Here is a 14,754-nt window from a genome sequence, read left to right as displayed (position 1 = left end):
CTGAAACCCTTCACCATGTTGTTCCACAGTCCCTTCGCCAGCTCTTCATGTCCTTTAACAGTGAAGTGGAAACAATCTGCAGTGAAGAAGCTCAAGTCAACGCTCCCGTCCTGCAGAGAAAATAAGACACACAACAATAAGAACAAACATATAATGTTTATAATAAGTATTGTGTCTGTAAGAAAGACTTACAGGAAGTCTTGGCGGTTCTGAGGTCTCTAAATACGGCTGCAAAACGACAGCAAAGTCCTTTTTGAAGAAACGGTCGCCGTGCAGAAGTTCTTTCAATCTCCTCTGTGAAATAAAATTCAGTTAATACGGGATAAAGATACGACACGAAAGGATGTGATACAACAGGATCCGATGGTGGGCCTAGTGGTTAGTGTGCGTGGCCTCTGTACTGTAGGCCCTGGTTCAGATCTGACATGTGTCTAAATAAAGACCCAACAATCAACACAGTTACACAAGAAAACTTTCAAATGGATGGCAGTTTTTTAATATAATTTATCATTTGAAATGAGGCGTTCAAATAAAAGTGTAATCAGCTGTTTGCTTGTTGTCGAGGAGGTTAAACGCTGATCACCTCAGTTTGGGGAGTAAATGGCATTTCAGAATTAGCCGGGCGTTTGAGGACGGTCTGATGGAGTGTAATCCTTTTGTAGAAAACACAGAGAGAGAGAGACACACACACACACACACATTTACAGACACACACACACACACATTTACAGACACACACACACACACACACATTTACAGACACACACACATTTACAGACACACACACACACACCTGGAACTCATAGTTAATCTCCACCAGCTCCTTCAGCTCAGTCGAGTTCTCTTCAGGTCGGACGAGACAAGAGCAGAAACTCCTGTGAGCAGATTATCAGATTATTAGACGATCAGATCATCAGGTTATTAGATGATCAGATCATCAGGTTATTAGATGATCAGATTATTAGATGATCAGATCATCAGGTTATTAGATGATCAGATAATCAGATTATTAGATGATCAGATCATCAGGTTATTAGATGATCAGGTTATTAGATGATCAGATTATTAGATGATCAGATTATTAGACGATCAGATCATCAGATAATTAGATGATCAGATCATCAGATTCTGAGGACTTCAGGACAGGACAACAAAAGAAAGACACTGCAGCATCATGTTAGCCGTATTTCACAGGGACACTTTAGGAGCGGGGGGCGTTTACGACCACTCGTTCAGCTGTTTGTGTTCACGCATGCAGCTCACCCTGAAACTCTCAGGAAGTTTGTGCAAGTGTGAACGCATCACAGCAGATTTCATTTTGTACTGAATACAAAATCAGGTGTATTCTGTCCCTAATTATCTGAAAACACAAACAATTTGTGATTTTTTTTCCCTATTAGCACAATAAACGATAAACCAGGAGAAATGAATGTGGCGGTGTCACTTTTGAAGCTGACAGCCCAGAGACGGTCTCTGAACTTCTCGGAGAGGCTTCATCGGGAGAATCTGCACCACGTTCACGATCATCCTGGGGATCTGAAACCACATGACAACATTCATTCAACACTTATTCACTTTTATTTTATTAAAGAGACTGAAGACAGCCTCTCGTGCGCCTCGTGGTTTGAGTTTGATGGAAGGAGGAAGAAGACTGTTCAGAAGTAGCATGAAGAAACAAACCGTTCGTCAACAAAGATACGGTTAATAAAGTTTCAATAGTACGTGACGTGACACACTGAATCTTTAAAAGAGCTCTCTGTGTCTGTGCTGTGAAACTGCCTGAATAAATAGTTCCTCACTGACGGAGTTAATTCTTCGCTGCATGTTTTCTATTTTTAGTCACGTCAGTGCCAACCCAGTAGGTACAGTCGTGATGTTGGTCGACCTGTTGGTCCACACTTTAGTCTCGATTCCTCAGAAACAAAAGTAGCGATATGATTGGAAACTTTAACCCAATATTGCTCAAACCGGAATCAATAATTCAGCTGTTTTAATGTATTATGTATTCAGGAGGGACACTGTAAACCGTGTGCGTCGTCTCACCTCGTTCATCATCATGTCCAGAGCTTCTGTCATGTAGTGGATGAAGTTGTCAGGAGAGAAAAGAGTCTGCAGAAAATAAATGTGCACACGTTGTGACATTAATTGCCCCCTTCTTTTAAATCCTTAAACTTTAAAACAACATTTTCTGCAGGTGACTCGTAAAGATTTTAGGCTTGTAACGTTCTTTTTTTTTATTTGATAAAGTTCTGTCGCTCGAGAAATACTTTAAATTACTTTAAAATACTCAGATATAATTTGCACATTTTTGTGTATGCTATTTCTGAAAGGAAACCAGCGCAGAATTTTTTTTAAAATACACACAAATATTTCAACGGTGCCCTTTTTTTTACATGTATGACAATAATGTTTCAAACAGAAAATTTGACAAACTCAAAATGTTTCTGACACCTAATTATTGCCATATTTTCTTTATAACAAGGAATGTGTGACAACATTTTACAACATTTAGTTAAATTTTCAAAGAACAAACAAACACAGAGGGTCTCCTACTTTGTCTTTGCAGTAATCACAAATGTCGTTCATGCCGATCAGCAGCGTCACGAGCTTCCAGTCCTCGTGGAAGTTCAGACCCTGAAACAGAATAAGTTTGGCGGTAAAAGTGAAGATTTTTTATCTATCTTCTAATTCACAGAGAGGGATGAACGCTGAGACTTACTGGATAGGACTTGAACGTGTCTATCATGTGTCTGATCTGATCGGAGACATTTCTGTGGAGGAGCGAGCGAACATGGAGTTAAACATTTAAATGTCATGCTGTCTGCAGCCACCTACTAAAGTTTCCCCCTGATGGATAATGAACATATTTTGTTCAGCAGTTAGCGTAGTTTGAACTGCAAAGAGTCGTCACTGGATCACTCAACGTGTAAATCCAGAAGAAATATGGACGTGCTGCTTCTCTTACAGCGTGTTGTGTCCAGTAACGGCGAAGTTGAAACCAGTCTCGTTGATGGTCGTCGGACGGCCGTGGAAAGTCATGACGGGTGAAGGACCAAGCAGTTTGGGGTTGAAGAGTTTAAAAATATCTGGAGAACAAGACAATCACTTCATGCTTTTTTCAGGGAATGAACAGACTTAAACAACAGGAGACGGAGGGAGGAAGAATTAAACAGACTTACTCGCCAGCGTTATGACATTTTGAAAAGTTCCATATCCGCCGATGCTGCACACGGAAGAAGGACAAGAGACAGGAGTTAGTACTGAATGCAGTCACATCAGTAACAACATTAATCATAATGTCAAACTGATTATTTTATCATGACATAGTTAATAAAGTCATGTGACTGGCCAGATAAGATAACAGGAAACAGCTTCATAATGACAGGAGTCTAGTGTGAAAGTGTGCGAACTTTATCCCACATATACTTTGATCCTGGGCGGCAACTTTACCTCCACGACACCTGGCGGAATTCAAAAGGAATCGACAAAATCGTGGATCCATTAGCACCAATAGCTGTCTGCAATAAAAGCCACATGAAGACAGAAGTGTCTGTGAAGAAAAAATACTGCTGTGATATTTAAAATTCAAAATAAGACATTTCAAAATCCACTCCATCACTCCGTCTGGGTCTGTTGTTCTTGGCTCTGTGTTCACATGGAGCTTCCTTCCTGCCTGTTTGTGTTATTTCTTCTTTGTTTCCTGAGGTGCCGCCGGACAGATTTTCTCTCTTTACCTCGGTTAAGGTCAAAATATAAAAAATAGGGAAGCTCTCTAGCTCTGTTTTTTTGTTAGTTTTCTTGAGTGTGACGATAATTACAGCCTCATGGTGTCACTATTGTAACTTTTAGCCCGAATCTGTGTTGAGTTCAGAGAATCAGAAACAGGTTTGAGACGTTTTTTTGAGCAATCAATGTAAAATAATCACTTAAAGCAAAGTAAGGGGAACTAAAGAGAACAACTTTAAGTTGAATCTTCAGTATAAAACACAGTTTACAATAAAATACATGTGACACGTCTTTTTAACTACAGAAGCCATAAGTAGACATCCAGATACGAGTCATTTCTGGTCGATGTATCTTGTGATACCAACACTTGTGCTCTATCGTATCCTGTTGAGATAATAAAGCTGGTTTTCATGTTACAGGCTGGTCACTGTGATGGGTCAGACCACTAATGAGTAAAGCTAAACCTCGACACTCACAGTCAAAGAGTCTCCCAGTGCAGCGATGACTTTGACGTCTGCAGGTTTCACAAATTCAACTAGAAAACAGAAGATAAACAAAGGAGACCGTCAGAATGAAGATAAACACACAGAAAGCAAATCACTGGAACTGTTCGTCTCAAACCGGGCGCCAGTCGCCTCGCGGTTATGTCCCACACCCAATGTACAGAGAATAAAGTCCCCATTGCAGAAACAGTGGGTTCATATCCAATCACAGGCGCCCTCCACCCCACAAAAACAAAATACATGATTTAAGATCAGTAGTTACAGATTTGAGTGCCTCTCAGCAGATAATTCAAATAATGTTATTAGTCGATTTTTATTTTCTTCCTCCAAGTTTCTGTGACCCCCCCCTTTGGGACCCCTGGAGACCCCATAGCAACAACAACAACAGGTCAGGACCTCCACTCCGAGTTAAGGTCGCCTTACCTGATGTTGGAGCGGTGGGAGACGGACTCATGTCCGAGCAGGTAAACGGAGGATGCAGACGATGTTGGAGAAAATCTGCTCCAAAGACATCCTGCATGGAAATCACACACAGATTAGTGCAGGCATCAAAGGAGTGCTGAAACGGCAGCATCAGCCTCGCCCTCCATATGACCCCTCACATCACCAGCAGAGGACCTCTGACCCCCCCAAACCCAGACCGCAGCCCCTCACCTCACCTGGAATCTAAACTTGACACGTCTTAAGCTTATTCAGAGGGACCCACGTTGATGTACAGTGAACGTGAATGTTCTGTGTACACAGCCTGGACATTCATACTGTGAGATATTTGCACTGTAAATCACGCACATACCTGCACAATTGTACACAAGTTCCTTGTCAGCGGGAGCACTGTGCTGTTTTTAGAGCCTTTTACTATTCGGCTCGACTCGGCTTTATGTTTTGCATCGTCACATCACCTGTTGAATTCCTCTTGGCAATAAAACAGATTCGGATTTGGAGCAGTGTTGACACCAGCACTCCGTCATTAAAGAGTCTGATTTTGATCCAAATTTGAAAACACTATTTACACATTTACACGGGAATAGAATAAAAACAAGGGTTGCTGTATTCTTCGACATGTGACACAATGCTGAATGTTTGTGATGGAGACCTCACCTGGTTGAAGATGTCTTCGTCTTCGTGCAGAGTTTGGGCTGCTGGAGAGGAGAAGAATAAGGATGAATACACTTTTAGCTCCAGAGAGTGTGTCGAGGCTCGTTTGTATCAAATATGCAGAGTTTGTTTGACATGTTTTTGAAGCGTACCATCGACGGGATATGCGGTACATATAGAGACAGCAAACAGCACACAGAGCAGCATGTCGTCGAACTCTTTCAACAAGGAAAAAACCTCAAACGATAAATAAAGAGCTGTGAAGCTGTTTAGTATTTAACCTTTGTTATGAACGATGATGAATCTTATCTTTGACCTTTGCAGTCATTAGTGCCACCTGAGCCTTAAAGGCAATATAAAGCAGATACTCAATTTGTGATGACAAACACTTCAGGTCCAGGTTAAGGGCTCCATGTGGCTTTCTGTATACGGTGTAAAATGTGGGCGTCACAGATTAATGAGATTAAAGAAGATATTCACAGTAAAAATGGAAATATGTGCCAAATAAGTACAGGAACAATCAGTTATTCAGAGCTTTCTAAAATGTATTTAGCAGATGCTTTTATCGAAAGCGATTTACATCAAAGAGCGAGAACAACACGGGGAGAGAGAAAACAATGTGCAAACAAACAGCTTCATCGCTATCATGAAGTGCATGAGTGTTGATGAAAGATCTGGGTCTTTTGCTTTTTTTTTTTTTCTTAAAGGTGCAAAGGGTCTCTGCAGGGCAAAGGAGTTTGATAGTTTGTTCCACCACCGGGGGGCGACAGAAGAAGAGACTCTTGTCAGGGAAAAGGTTTAATTTTGGGGATTTTTATGCCTTTATTTTTAAAGACAGGACAGTAGGGAAAAGAGAGAGTCGAGAATGACATGAAGGAAATGAGCCACGTCAGATTCAAACCCGGGTCACCTGAACTATAGCCTCTGTACACTGACTGTAATAATGACTACGCTGTCAATGCCCCCAAAACTATATTTTTAACTTTATCTGAACTGAAGTTAATCATTATGTTTATTATAAATACTTTAAAGTGTAAGGACAGATGAAAAAAATATCAAGAAGAAAGAACTGGTAGAGATCTTTAAACATTAACAGACTTTTTCATCGTAATTCACATGCTGATCACTTAGGCGTGATGACGTCATCGCCGGGGGTCACACTGGGTTGACCTCAGGTGTGTGTGTGTACCCAGGTTTTGTTCCTGCTGAAAGTAAACAAATGGACTCAGCGAAGGTGTGCGAGAAAAACATGAAATATGTGGTGAAAGCGCGCGCACGATGCCCGGACAGAAGAGAAGATTTAATGTGCGGTTTCCTCCAGTGAGTACAAACACTTTGATGCACGTGTGTTCACGCTTTTTTTAAATAACACAAAAACGTCAGGTGAAACACAGCTAAGCGGCCGAGTGAGCGCATGCAGCATGTAGCAGCAGGTAACGCGTGTTGCTTTCAGGGAGTGTCGGACATCTGGGTGTCATGTGAAAGTGGTAAACAGCGCGAGTGGATGATGTTTGTTTCTGTTATTCACGGGTTGAACTTGAACACGAGGTGTGTTCACAAGAATCTGCTGCTCATACAAGCTCATCCACGAACATTTTCTTTTCTTTTAGAATAAATAGCCCTAAGTTCTTTACATCTTGCCATGTGGTTATATCCACAAAAACCGAGCTTTACCAGGGGCACCTGAATGCAGCAGCTTAACTTCTCAATAGTAGGTCTCAGAAAGTAGCTCCATGTTTGTTTTTACTCCCAGGGTCGCATCAAAAAGATCATGCAGAAGGACGCAGAGGTGGGGAGGATTGCAATAGCAGTTCCTGTGATCATCTGTATCCTTTTTAAACCTGCATGTTTGTCTTCTTTATCAGCTAGTGCAAATTAAAGTGCAGGTTGGATCAGTGATGAATACATGTGTGCAGAAGTTGAGGTGTTGTTGCTTTCATTCAGACTTCTGCAGCAGTCTCATCCTCCTGAGCATGCTGGGAATTGTAGTCTCCTGTATAGCCTTTAATAAAGCCTAAGGTCCAAATCAAAAGTGTTGGTACTGGAAACTTGCTCAGTTTCAAGTGTTGTTTTTTGTTGCATCTTATGCAACTTTTTAAAAATGTTTAGACATCTGAGGTATGCTTTAATTTCTTAAACGTTTTATTGTTCAATCTGGTGTGCTGTTGGGAATATCAGGTTTTACGTTTGACCATTTTTATTCCTTTGAAAATATCAAAAGTATGCACCGTTTTTTTCATTTTCTGAAATCACAGTTGAAGATTGTCGAGCTGCAGAACCATCTGAGAACACAATGCTGAACTGATGGATTTCTTCCAGCTCTCTGAGGCTCTGTTCGACTCACTGAAGCATTAATTACTAAAAACATTGCTGCACAAGTAATTCAAAACAACCCCTGAAGGTGGCACATTCTGTGTTTTCTGCTGTTGCCCTGAAGGAAACTCTGAATCTAGTTAACTCACAGTAGCTGTAGTTTAATCTGGCAAAGGTGATTTGAGGTCTGTAATCTAGACTGTAAAGTTCTGAACTACAGCGATCAGCTCGGGTGCTGGAGATGTTCCTGAAGTGTCTGCTGACCAAAACCTGTCTGATAACTCAGTCCAAGCACAGCGCCACCGTGTCAGCCTCTCACGTGTGAGTACAGCTGGTTTCTTCTACGCCTTCACAACACGAAACACCCGCCTTCATCTAAGAAGAAGAAAACATATTTCAGTTTACACAGACTGACATTCACAGAATACTTCTCATATCTTTCTTACTCTACTTCCTAACTGACTGTATTTGGGACACACACACACACACGCACACACACACACACACACACACACACACACACACACACACACACACACACACTCCTTACATTGGCCAGCTCTGGTTATTGAAGGTATGTTTGTATGTAGGAGGCAGTGCATCGAGTCAGAAAAGCTGTTCCACTTCCTCAAAGACCTGGCAGAGCGAGCAACATCTACGGCAGGCCAGGAGGACCAGAGAGGCATCAACATGTGGCCGTTATACAGGTTAGTAACCGTGTTTTCATCTGAAGGAATTTATTTTCATAGAAACTTAGCGTCATGGTTAATTTGAGGAAGCTATTGAATTTTGAATATTGTCGGAGTAAGGCAGGTTTTTTTTAATATTGGTTTTAAATGCTAGGAATATGTGACCTTTTCATCCAGTAGATGTCGCCCTCGAGCAGCATGAAACTAAAACAAAGTCCCACACTGAACCCCTCTCCACTCGAACTTCATTTCTGCTGGATTTAGGTGTCAAATGTTGCTCATTCTTCCTTAAGAACTATTTTCAACATGATAAAAACAACACAAATTCAATTAAATGTGTAACTCACACTTTTGTTTATTCTATTTGGCTGCAACAACTTTTATTACAATAATTAATCTCAGGTTTACCTTCTCAGTCGGACATTTTCAAACTGCTTTTTTTAATAGTAGCTCAACAGTCTCAGACTTGAATGAATTAAATATATTTGTCAAATCAAAATAAATGAAACCAGCCAATCCTGACGTTTTGGAAACATAAGAGATTTTCAGGATGCCGCCACAAAAAAGTTGATCCGCTCTCTGTGATTGACTTTGTGGTTCATGGCCTTCTTGTTTCAGCCTCTGTCTGTGTTTTCTTCCAGAACAAGACGGCAAGACACGTGTGTCAAAAAACCGCCCGAAGTGGTCGAGAAAGCGCCGCGGCCAAGCCTCGACTCCCTCGACAACGACTCCAGCTCCAGTGTGCGTGCTTTAAATCTTCTACTAACATTTATCTGATCTTAAGACAAGCAGACGAAACCAAGTGTCCTGGGTCAGATAGCTGTCACCTCATATTTCCCACACACAAACGGACTGATTCCTCATTTCCACCCTGACACAGACCGTCATGTTTACCAACGACTTTAAATAAATGGTCAGATGACGATGGCGTCGTTCAAACCACATCACCCTATCTGCAAGATTTAGCAGCAGCCTCTTCCTTTTTCTTGATGGCTGCAGAGAGAAATCATCTCACTCTCTCACTTTTCTTTGCAAATACTTGCAGCTTTCACCACTTATCAGATATTTAACTCCCCTCAACCTCTGAATGGCCCGGTAACCATAGAAACCCAACTTCTCAACCTGTTAAAGTGTTCATTTAGCTTTAAAACAGTTTTCAACCTGTTTTAGATTCACTGAACCAGAGACAGCCAAAAGCTAAAAGTTACAATGGCGACCCCATGAGGCTGCTAAGGGCATTACACGCTGCGAAAGAGAGAAAAAAAAGGAGTTGACAACCTCACTATTTTTAGATCCTGACCTCAATTGTGGTGGAAAAAAAAAATCTGATCGAAAGACATTGGAGGAAAGGCAGCTGTTATGAGGTGGACATGAAGAGTTTACAGATTCAAACGCATGTTGTTGTTTTTGAGTTCATTCACTTCTCTTTGTGTCTCTTTTCCTGCAGGAGTCAGAACTCTACATCTGCCTCTGAGAGCAGCCTGAAGAAACTCGCCAACCGTACTTTTGTCACAGTTTAGAAGTTTGTCTTTAACGAAGCCCTGCTGGTACAGCTCAACATTCAGACAGGAATATATAACAGTGAGAGAAAAGAAAAAACATTTAAGTTATGTCATATTTTATAACTTTTTCTGCTGATTTTTGTTACGGGTCATTTACTTTGATTAGTGATCGTCTTGTTTTGTAGTGAAGCCTGTTTTCTTTTTGTTTATAGCAGATTTGTATGAAGAGTGAAAATGTGATCTGTTTTTTTAATGCAGAGAAACATTTTCACTTCTTTTAGATTGTATTATAGTTGTATGCAGGCCGTTCGCGTCAATCTTTTTTTTCCCCTTTATTTAAAAAAAAAAAAAAAAGCCATCATGCGTCGGTTAAGATGGTGAAATAAATAATGTTGCTGTGTCAGATGAAGTATTTAACAGTGTACGGCAGCCCTTTAGAGTCAAACTTTTTCCCACCTTTGCGTTTTCTGTTTTTGAGCGTTTAATTTTTAAAGGATTTGTAAATTAACGTTTTAGAGACAGTTAACTTTTGGATATGAAATCAAATGTGTTAAAATTGTAAATAAATTAATTTCAACGTCTGTGGTTGGCAAAGAGAGAGATTCCTGCACACTGACCATCAGGTTCATCTTCTACCTGATGAAGGTGGGCTCGGTGAAATCTGTCCACGTAAAGCGAGCTAGTTTGACCCTCCTGACTTCACACATTCAGGTCTGCAGAGATCTCGACGGATGTCTGTGCTTAAACATATTTAAAATAATAATAATCCCACGTCAATAAAAACAAAGCAAGCGCATACAAGGATCGGTTTTTATTTCAACCAGCTCATCTTTTTACAGTGTGAACGATGAATCGATGAATAAATAGACGCATCTGTTCTGAAAACTTTTACTGGAAAATGTACAGATGCAGTAAATTCTGTAATGACGCAGAATAAAGAAAAACATCTCTCAGAGGTTGCTACTAAATCTAGCTTCCTGCATGAAGAGGTGAAGCTCTTCTTCTTATTTCGACAGTGACGAACATTAGCGGCATCGTTCCTGCTGAAAGTCCGGGCTGATCTGATCACACAGGCATCGACGTCGGGCTCGTAATGTGAAATCAAGTCTGAATGAAACCAATAAACTAAGTACAGAACTGTGCAGCTATAAGTGACAGACTTCACGAGTACAGTTCAAATCCAGGAGTCGCTTCTCCGTCTGGCCGTCGGAAATTAAACATGCATATTTGCTGACAGCATCTTTACTACAGTTACATCTGAAGAGTAAAAAAAAAAATTAACAGGCTTTTAAAACAAAACAAATCCGACAGTTATTTTATCTCTCGCAGTAATTACAGATTTATAGAATTGCAGGCCAATTAGCAATAGTGGTTCAATAGATCCCTCTTTACGTTATTTCATTTTCTATCCACAGTCCCAGAGGCACCGTCCATCTACAGCGCTTCGAACGACTGACCAGAATACTGATGGGGAGGAATTTAAATTTAAATTAAAACATTTACACGTACACACACAATCAGGTGACAGATTGGCCTCATTGTCTCTTTCCTTAACTCGTGCCTCAAGCTTACATTTGGACATCTCGAGCCAGACGGGACTGAAGGACAAGCATGTTTAAAAGTTCAAAAAAAAAAAAGAAAAGAAAAAAGGAAATGGAAACAGCACTACAGTGAGCCGTCTTCAGAAGAGGCGCGCTCCGAAGCCAAAAGTCTGTTTGATAGCATCGAAGTAGTATCTCTTCCAGCCCTCTTTCGTCCGCTCCTCCTCGTTGTCCGGGACGCCTCGACACTCCACCTTCAGCTCCGTGTCGCTGCTCCGGTCGAAGAAAGTCAGCGTGATTGTTGCATAATGCTCTGTGGGGAAAAATTACAAATCATAGATTATGTTTAACACACACCGAAAAGATGGCGGGTAAAATTCTCAACAGGTGACTCTGACCCTCATCAGGGGTGAAAAGTTCTCACACATAAGAGATCATCCTCTATGATCTTTGACTTTTTAAATCGTTAAGCCCTTAAAGGCTGTTTAAGTGTTTACTTCCTCGTATTTAATTTCCCATGCATGGAGTGACTTGAGTTTTCGTGTTTACCCCAGTCATCCGTTTTTATGCTTTTCATGATAGATGGCTCAAAACAAACAAGCAATAGACATGTGCATAAACGTACCACTGGGCCAGTTGTTATATCGCCACTTCATCACTATTTTCTCATCAGGTACCTGGTGAAGAGAGGTTTCATTGTTAGGGGAACTGAAGTTCACTTAAAGTCCATTTCATATCAAGAACGTTTGAATCCACGACCTGTAAGAATCCAAATCATGCTGCTGATAATCAAGTTTGTGTACTCGTTAATCTTCAGTCTTACCAGCTCTGTGAATTCACCAAAAACATTTCCCTCTAGCAGACGAAACTTTCCGCCCCGCTCTGCCTCCACCGTGGCTGGAGCGTGTGTGAAAGCCTGGACCATCTGCAGATCGAGAATCACAGTAATCAGACAGGCGTTCTTCATATTACCACTCATCAAAGGTTGTTAGGAGTTGAATCTGAGCAGGGTGAGATACAAGCGGATAATGAGACGAAGCTCACCTCCTGGTGGAGGAAGACCCTGTAGAGATCAGCCGGGGAGGTGAGGAACTTGTCCCTGATGCTGAATTTACAGGTGGGGATCTTGACGCCGGTGTTGACTGGAGCAGCTGTGCTGCTTGAGGAGGAAATCTGTTTTATAGAAAAAGGAAGAAAAGTCTGGTGAGGAAAAGAAACGCTGCACCGCCTGAAGGAAAACACAGTGCGGTTCATAACTGATGCATCATCACGGTTAATAATTGAGATCTGTCTGAAGATCTTTTTTTAAGGACTGTCAGCACAAACCTGAGTTCTGTCCATCTTGGCTTTGGATTGTGAACTGGACTGAATCTTGGCCATGCCGTTGGCTGTCGGCATGGATCATTCCCTGTGTGAACTCTGCGGTTTAGAAAAAAAGGAACATAAATGAGATGAAATACGACTTCTTCACAATCAGACGGAATAACAGTCTTTTACAAAAAAAGTAGATTTAAGATACACAGAGTGTTTAGTCTGAATTCTACATTTCTTGTTTCTCATGTTTATGTCAAAAAGATGAATTCTTTTATCATCACGTCATTTCAACGTGCTTTTGTTTTGGACTCTTTTTTTTCCCCCCAGGCGGACCTTATTAACTCGTTAAAATATTACACAGGGTCGTCCTTGTAAATCCAGACACTTGAAACGGAGTAATTGAATTTAGCATTGTCTCGACCAGTGGTTGACAACTGGTGGGCCGGAGAGCTTTTTCAGGAGGTTTACGAACGTGTGCTTGGAGAAATATTGTATCAAAAGAAATCTTAAAGGCAGTGAGATGCTTGTGTAATTGGACACTGAGGCGGTCCCTTAAGTTATAGAAATATATAACTTAGAATGAGACGGGTTTTTTTCACTCGCCTGTTTTTAAGAAATCGACATAGCTGGCCAGAGCTTCACGCATTTTAGCGGCTCCCTTCGTCCTCATCAGTTGGGTCAGCGATGTTTCGGGTTCATCTTTATTCAGCGATACTGAAATCTGAAAAAGAAAAAACACACAGCTCTACAAAACTGAAAACAATTTATATAACCGAATGCTCGCTGTTTGTGAAACTTACATCCAGGTCCTCCATGTCGTTCTCGTCAGACAGGTTGGGAACTTCCACAGTTCCTTTATATTTCACTCCTGCTTTTGACGTTCCTGTGTTAGACAGAGAGAAAGCAGACGTCAGCAGAGATTCAAAGCCTCATCAGTCCTTTTTTACAATCTATAAAAAATATGATTCATCATCATCAACAGACAATTTTCAGATTTTTCTTATTAGGATGCATTATTGACTGTCAAAATAAGAGTTGTGATGATTTTTTTTGTCCGTTTGCTTACTTTGAGCACACAAATCAAATGTTTTTTTTAAAACGGGAATTTCTATCAAAACGGGAATCTCCATCCTTCTTAACGTGTCCTCACCTGTCCAAGTAGCTTTCAGGTTCCACCTCGTAGAAGAAAATCAGTTTCCCTTTACGGTTGTTAATCGAGGCTTCTCTTCCAACTTGTCGACTTCTGTCACCTCGCAACTCCCTTCGTCGCTCTCGACGGTCAACCCGAGCACCAGGAATTTTAACTTGTCTGATGACCAGTTTGTTGCATCTCGTTCAGTCCTGAAGAGACAAAGACAGAGACAAAATGAGACATCAAATCATGACATGTAAACAAAAACAGAGTTGATTCACCTGGTGAATGACAGCGTGTGAGTCTTTCGTCTTTTAGAAAATCTAAGGAGTGTGGTTTGTTTAATTTTAATAACTACACGTGATACCTATGTTGTAAAATCAAGGAGTAATCATGTTTAATAATTTCAACATTAAATAATATATATTTTTTAAAGAATCCGGATATGGATTATTTTCAAGCAGCACTGGTATCCAAGCAACTCATTTCAGACGCTTAAAAACATCATTCAACTACACGTGTATAATGTTATAACACCGAAACACGTGTGCAGAGACAGACAGTGTTGTCAGCTATAAAAAACTACAGTAGCTACAGTAGCTAGCTAAAACGTAAGCTAACTCAAACACGACTGTAATATAAATCAATTTGGACCGGATAACTTCCCTGTTAACTCGCACATTAACCTTTATTTCACACTCACGGCTGTAAATGAACATGTCTGTGTCAATTAATTATTGATTATGCAGGATTAAAAAGACCCAAAGATACTGACTGAATGGATGGATGGATGGATGGATGGTGTTAGCATTAGCCGGTTAGCTCGTCTTACCAGTGCCAGTTGTTTGACATTAGTCGCGTCGGCTCTCTCCTCCACGATCCATCGAGGGTCTCCTTCGCCCCACTTCGCCATGAGTCCGGAGAAAAGCTTTTAAAAGT

At 40.9% G+C, this 14,754-nt stretch overlaps 3 protein-coding genes across 8 annotated transcripts in view; 1 reads left to right on the top strand and 2 right to left on the bottom strand.

Moving 5' to 3' along the window:
- LOC306840485 (phospholipase B1, membrane-associated-like) overlaps positions 1 to 14,754 on the bottom strand; it is a 70,550-nt gene that overhangs the window by 710 nt on the left and 55,086 nt on the right. For 3 of the 6 annotated variants that reach the window (XM_079369813.1, XM_079369810.1, XM_079369812.1), the window contains exons 4-16: positions 5,328 to 5,368; positions 4,653 to 4,743; positions 4,203 to 4,261; positions 3,451 to 3,518; positions 3,180 to 3,223; positions 2,966 to 3,086; positions 2,720 to 2,771; positions 2,554 to 2,634; positions 2,044 to 2,109; positions 1,445 to 1,536; positions 794 to 875; positions 193 to 294; positions 15 to 110 (exon numbers count right to left, since the gene is read on the bottom strand). In XM_079369813.1, the coding sequence (XP_079225939.1) occupies positions 15 to 110; positions 193 to 294; positions 794 to 875; positions 1,445 to 1,536; positions 2,044 to 2,109; positions 2,554 to 2,634; positions 2,720 to 2,771; positions 2,966 to 3,086; positions 3,180 to 3,223; positions 3,451 to 3,518; positions 4,203 to 4,261; positions 4,653 to 4,683 (894 nt within the window). In that variant the 5' untranslated portion in view covers positions 4,684 to 4,743; positions 5,328 to 5,368. Of the gene's footprint in view, positions 1 to 14; positions 111 to 192; positions 295 to 793; positions 876 to 1,444; positions 1,537 to 2,043; positions 2,110 to 2,553; positions 2,635 to 2,719; positions 2,772 to 2,965; positions 3,087 to 3,179; positions 3,224 to 3,450; positions 3,519 to 4,202; positions 4,262 to 4,652; positions 4,767 to 5,022; positions 5,236 to 5,327; positions 5,369 to 14,754 lie in introns of those variants that run through there. The other 3 variants (XM_079369811.1, XM_079369814.1, XM_079369809.1) reach the window with 3 other exon arrangements.
- Positions 6,492 to 10,409, top strand: LOC306840796 (dr1-associated corepressor). Its single transcript, XM_079370335.1, has 6 exons — positions 6,492 to 6,644; positions 7,078 to 7,150; positions 7,865 to 7,958; positions 8,228 to 8,344; positions 8,968 to 9,067; positions 9,774 to 10,409. The coding sequence occupies exons 1-6, from the start codon at positions 6,603 to 6,605 to the stop codon at positions 9,798 to 9,800; spliced, it is 453 nt and encodes a 150-aa protein (XP_079226461.1). The 5' UTR covers positions 6,492 to 6,602; the 3' UTR covers positions 9,801 to 10,409.
- Positions 10,625 to 14,748, bottom strand: LOC306840797 (activator of 90 kDa heat shock protein ATPase homolog 1-like). Its single transcript, XM_079370336.1, is given in 13 exon segments — positions 10,625 to 11,682; positions 11,995 to 12,046; positions 12,193 to 12,294; positions 12,414 to 12,542; positions 12,696 to 12,767; positions 12,769 to 12,788; positions 13,287 to 13,404; positions 13,484 to 13,566; positions 13,834 to 13,858; positions 13,860 to 13,909; positions 13,912 to 14,024; positions 14,648 to 14,661; positions 14,663 to 14,748. Coding segments are annotated over 13 exon segments (1,017 nt in total). The 5' UTR covers positions 14,729 to 14,748; the 3' UTR covers positions 10,625 to 11,509.

The sequence above is a fragment of the Symphodus melops genome, assembly GCF_947650265.1.
Source record: "Symphodus melops genome assembly, chromosome: 19".
NCBI classification, from domain to species: Eukaryota; Metazoa; Chordata; class Actinopteri; order Labriformes; family Labridae; genus Symphodus; species Symphodus melops.
This window is presented reverse-complemented; position numbering and strand designations above follow the sequence as displayed.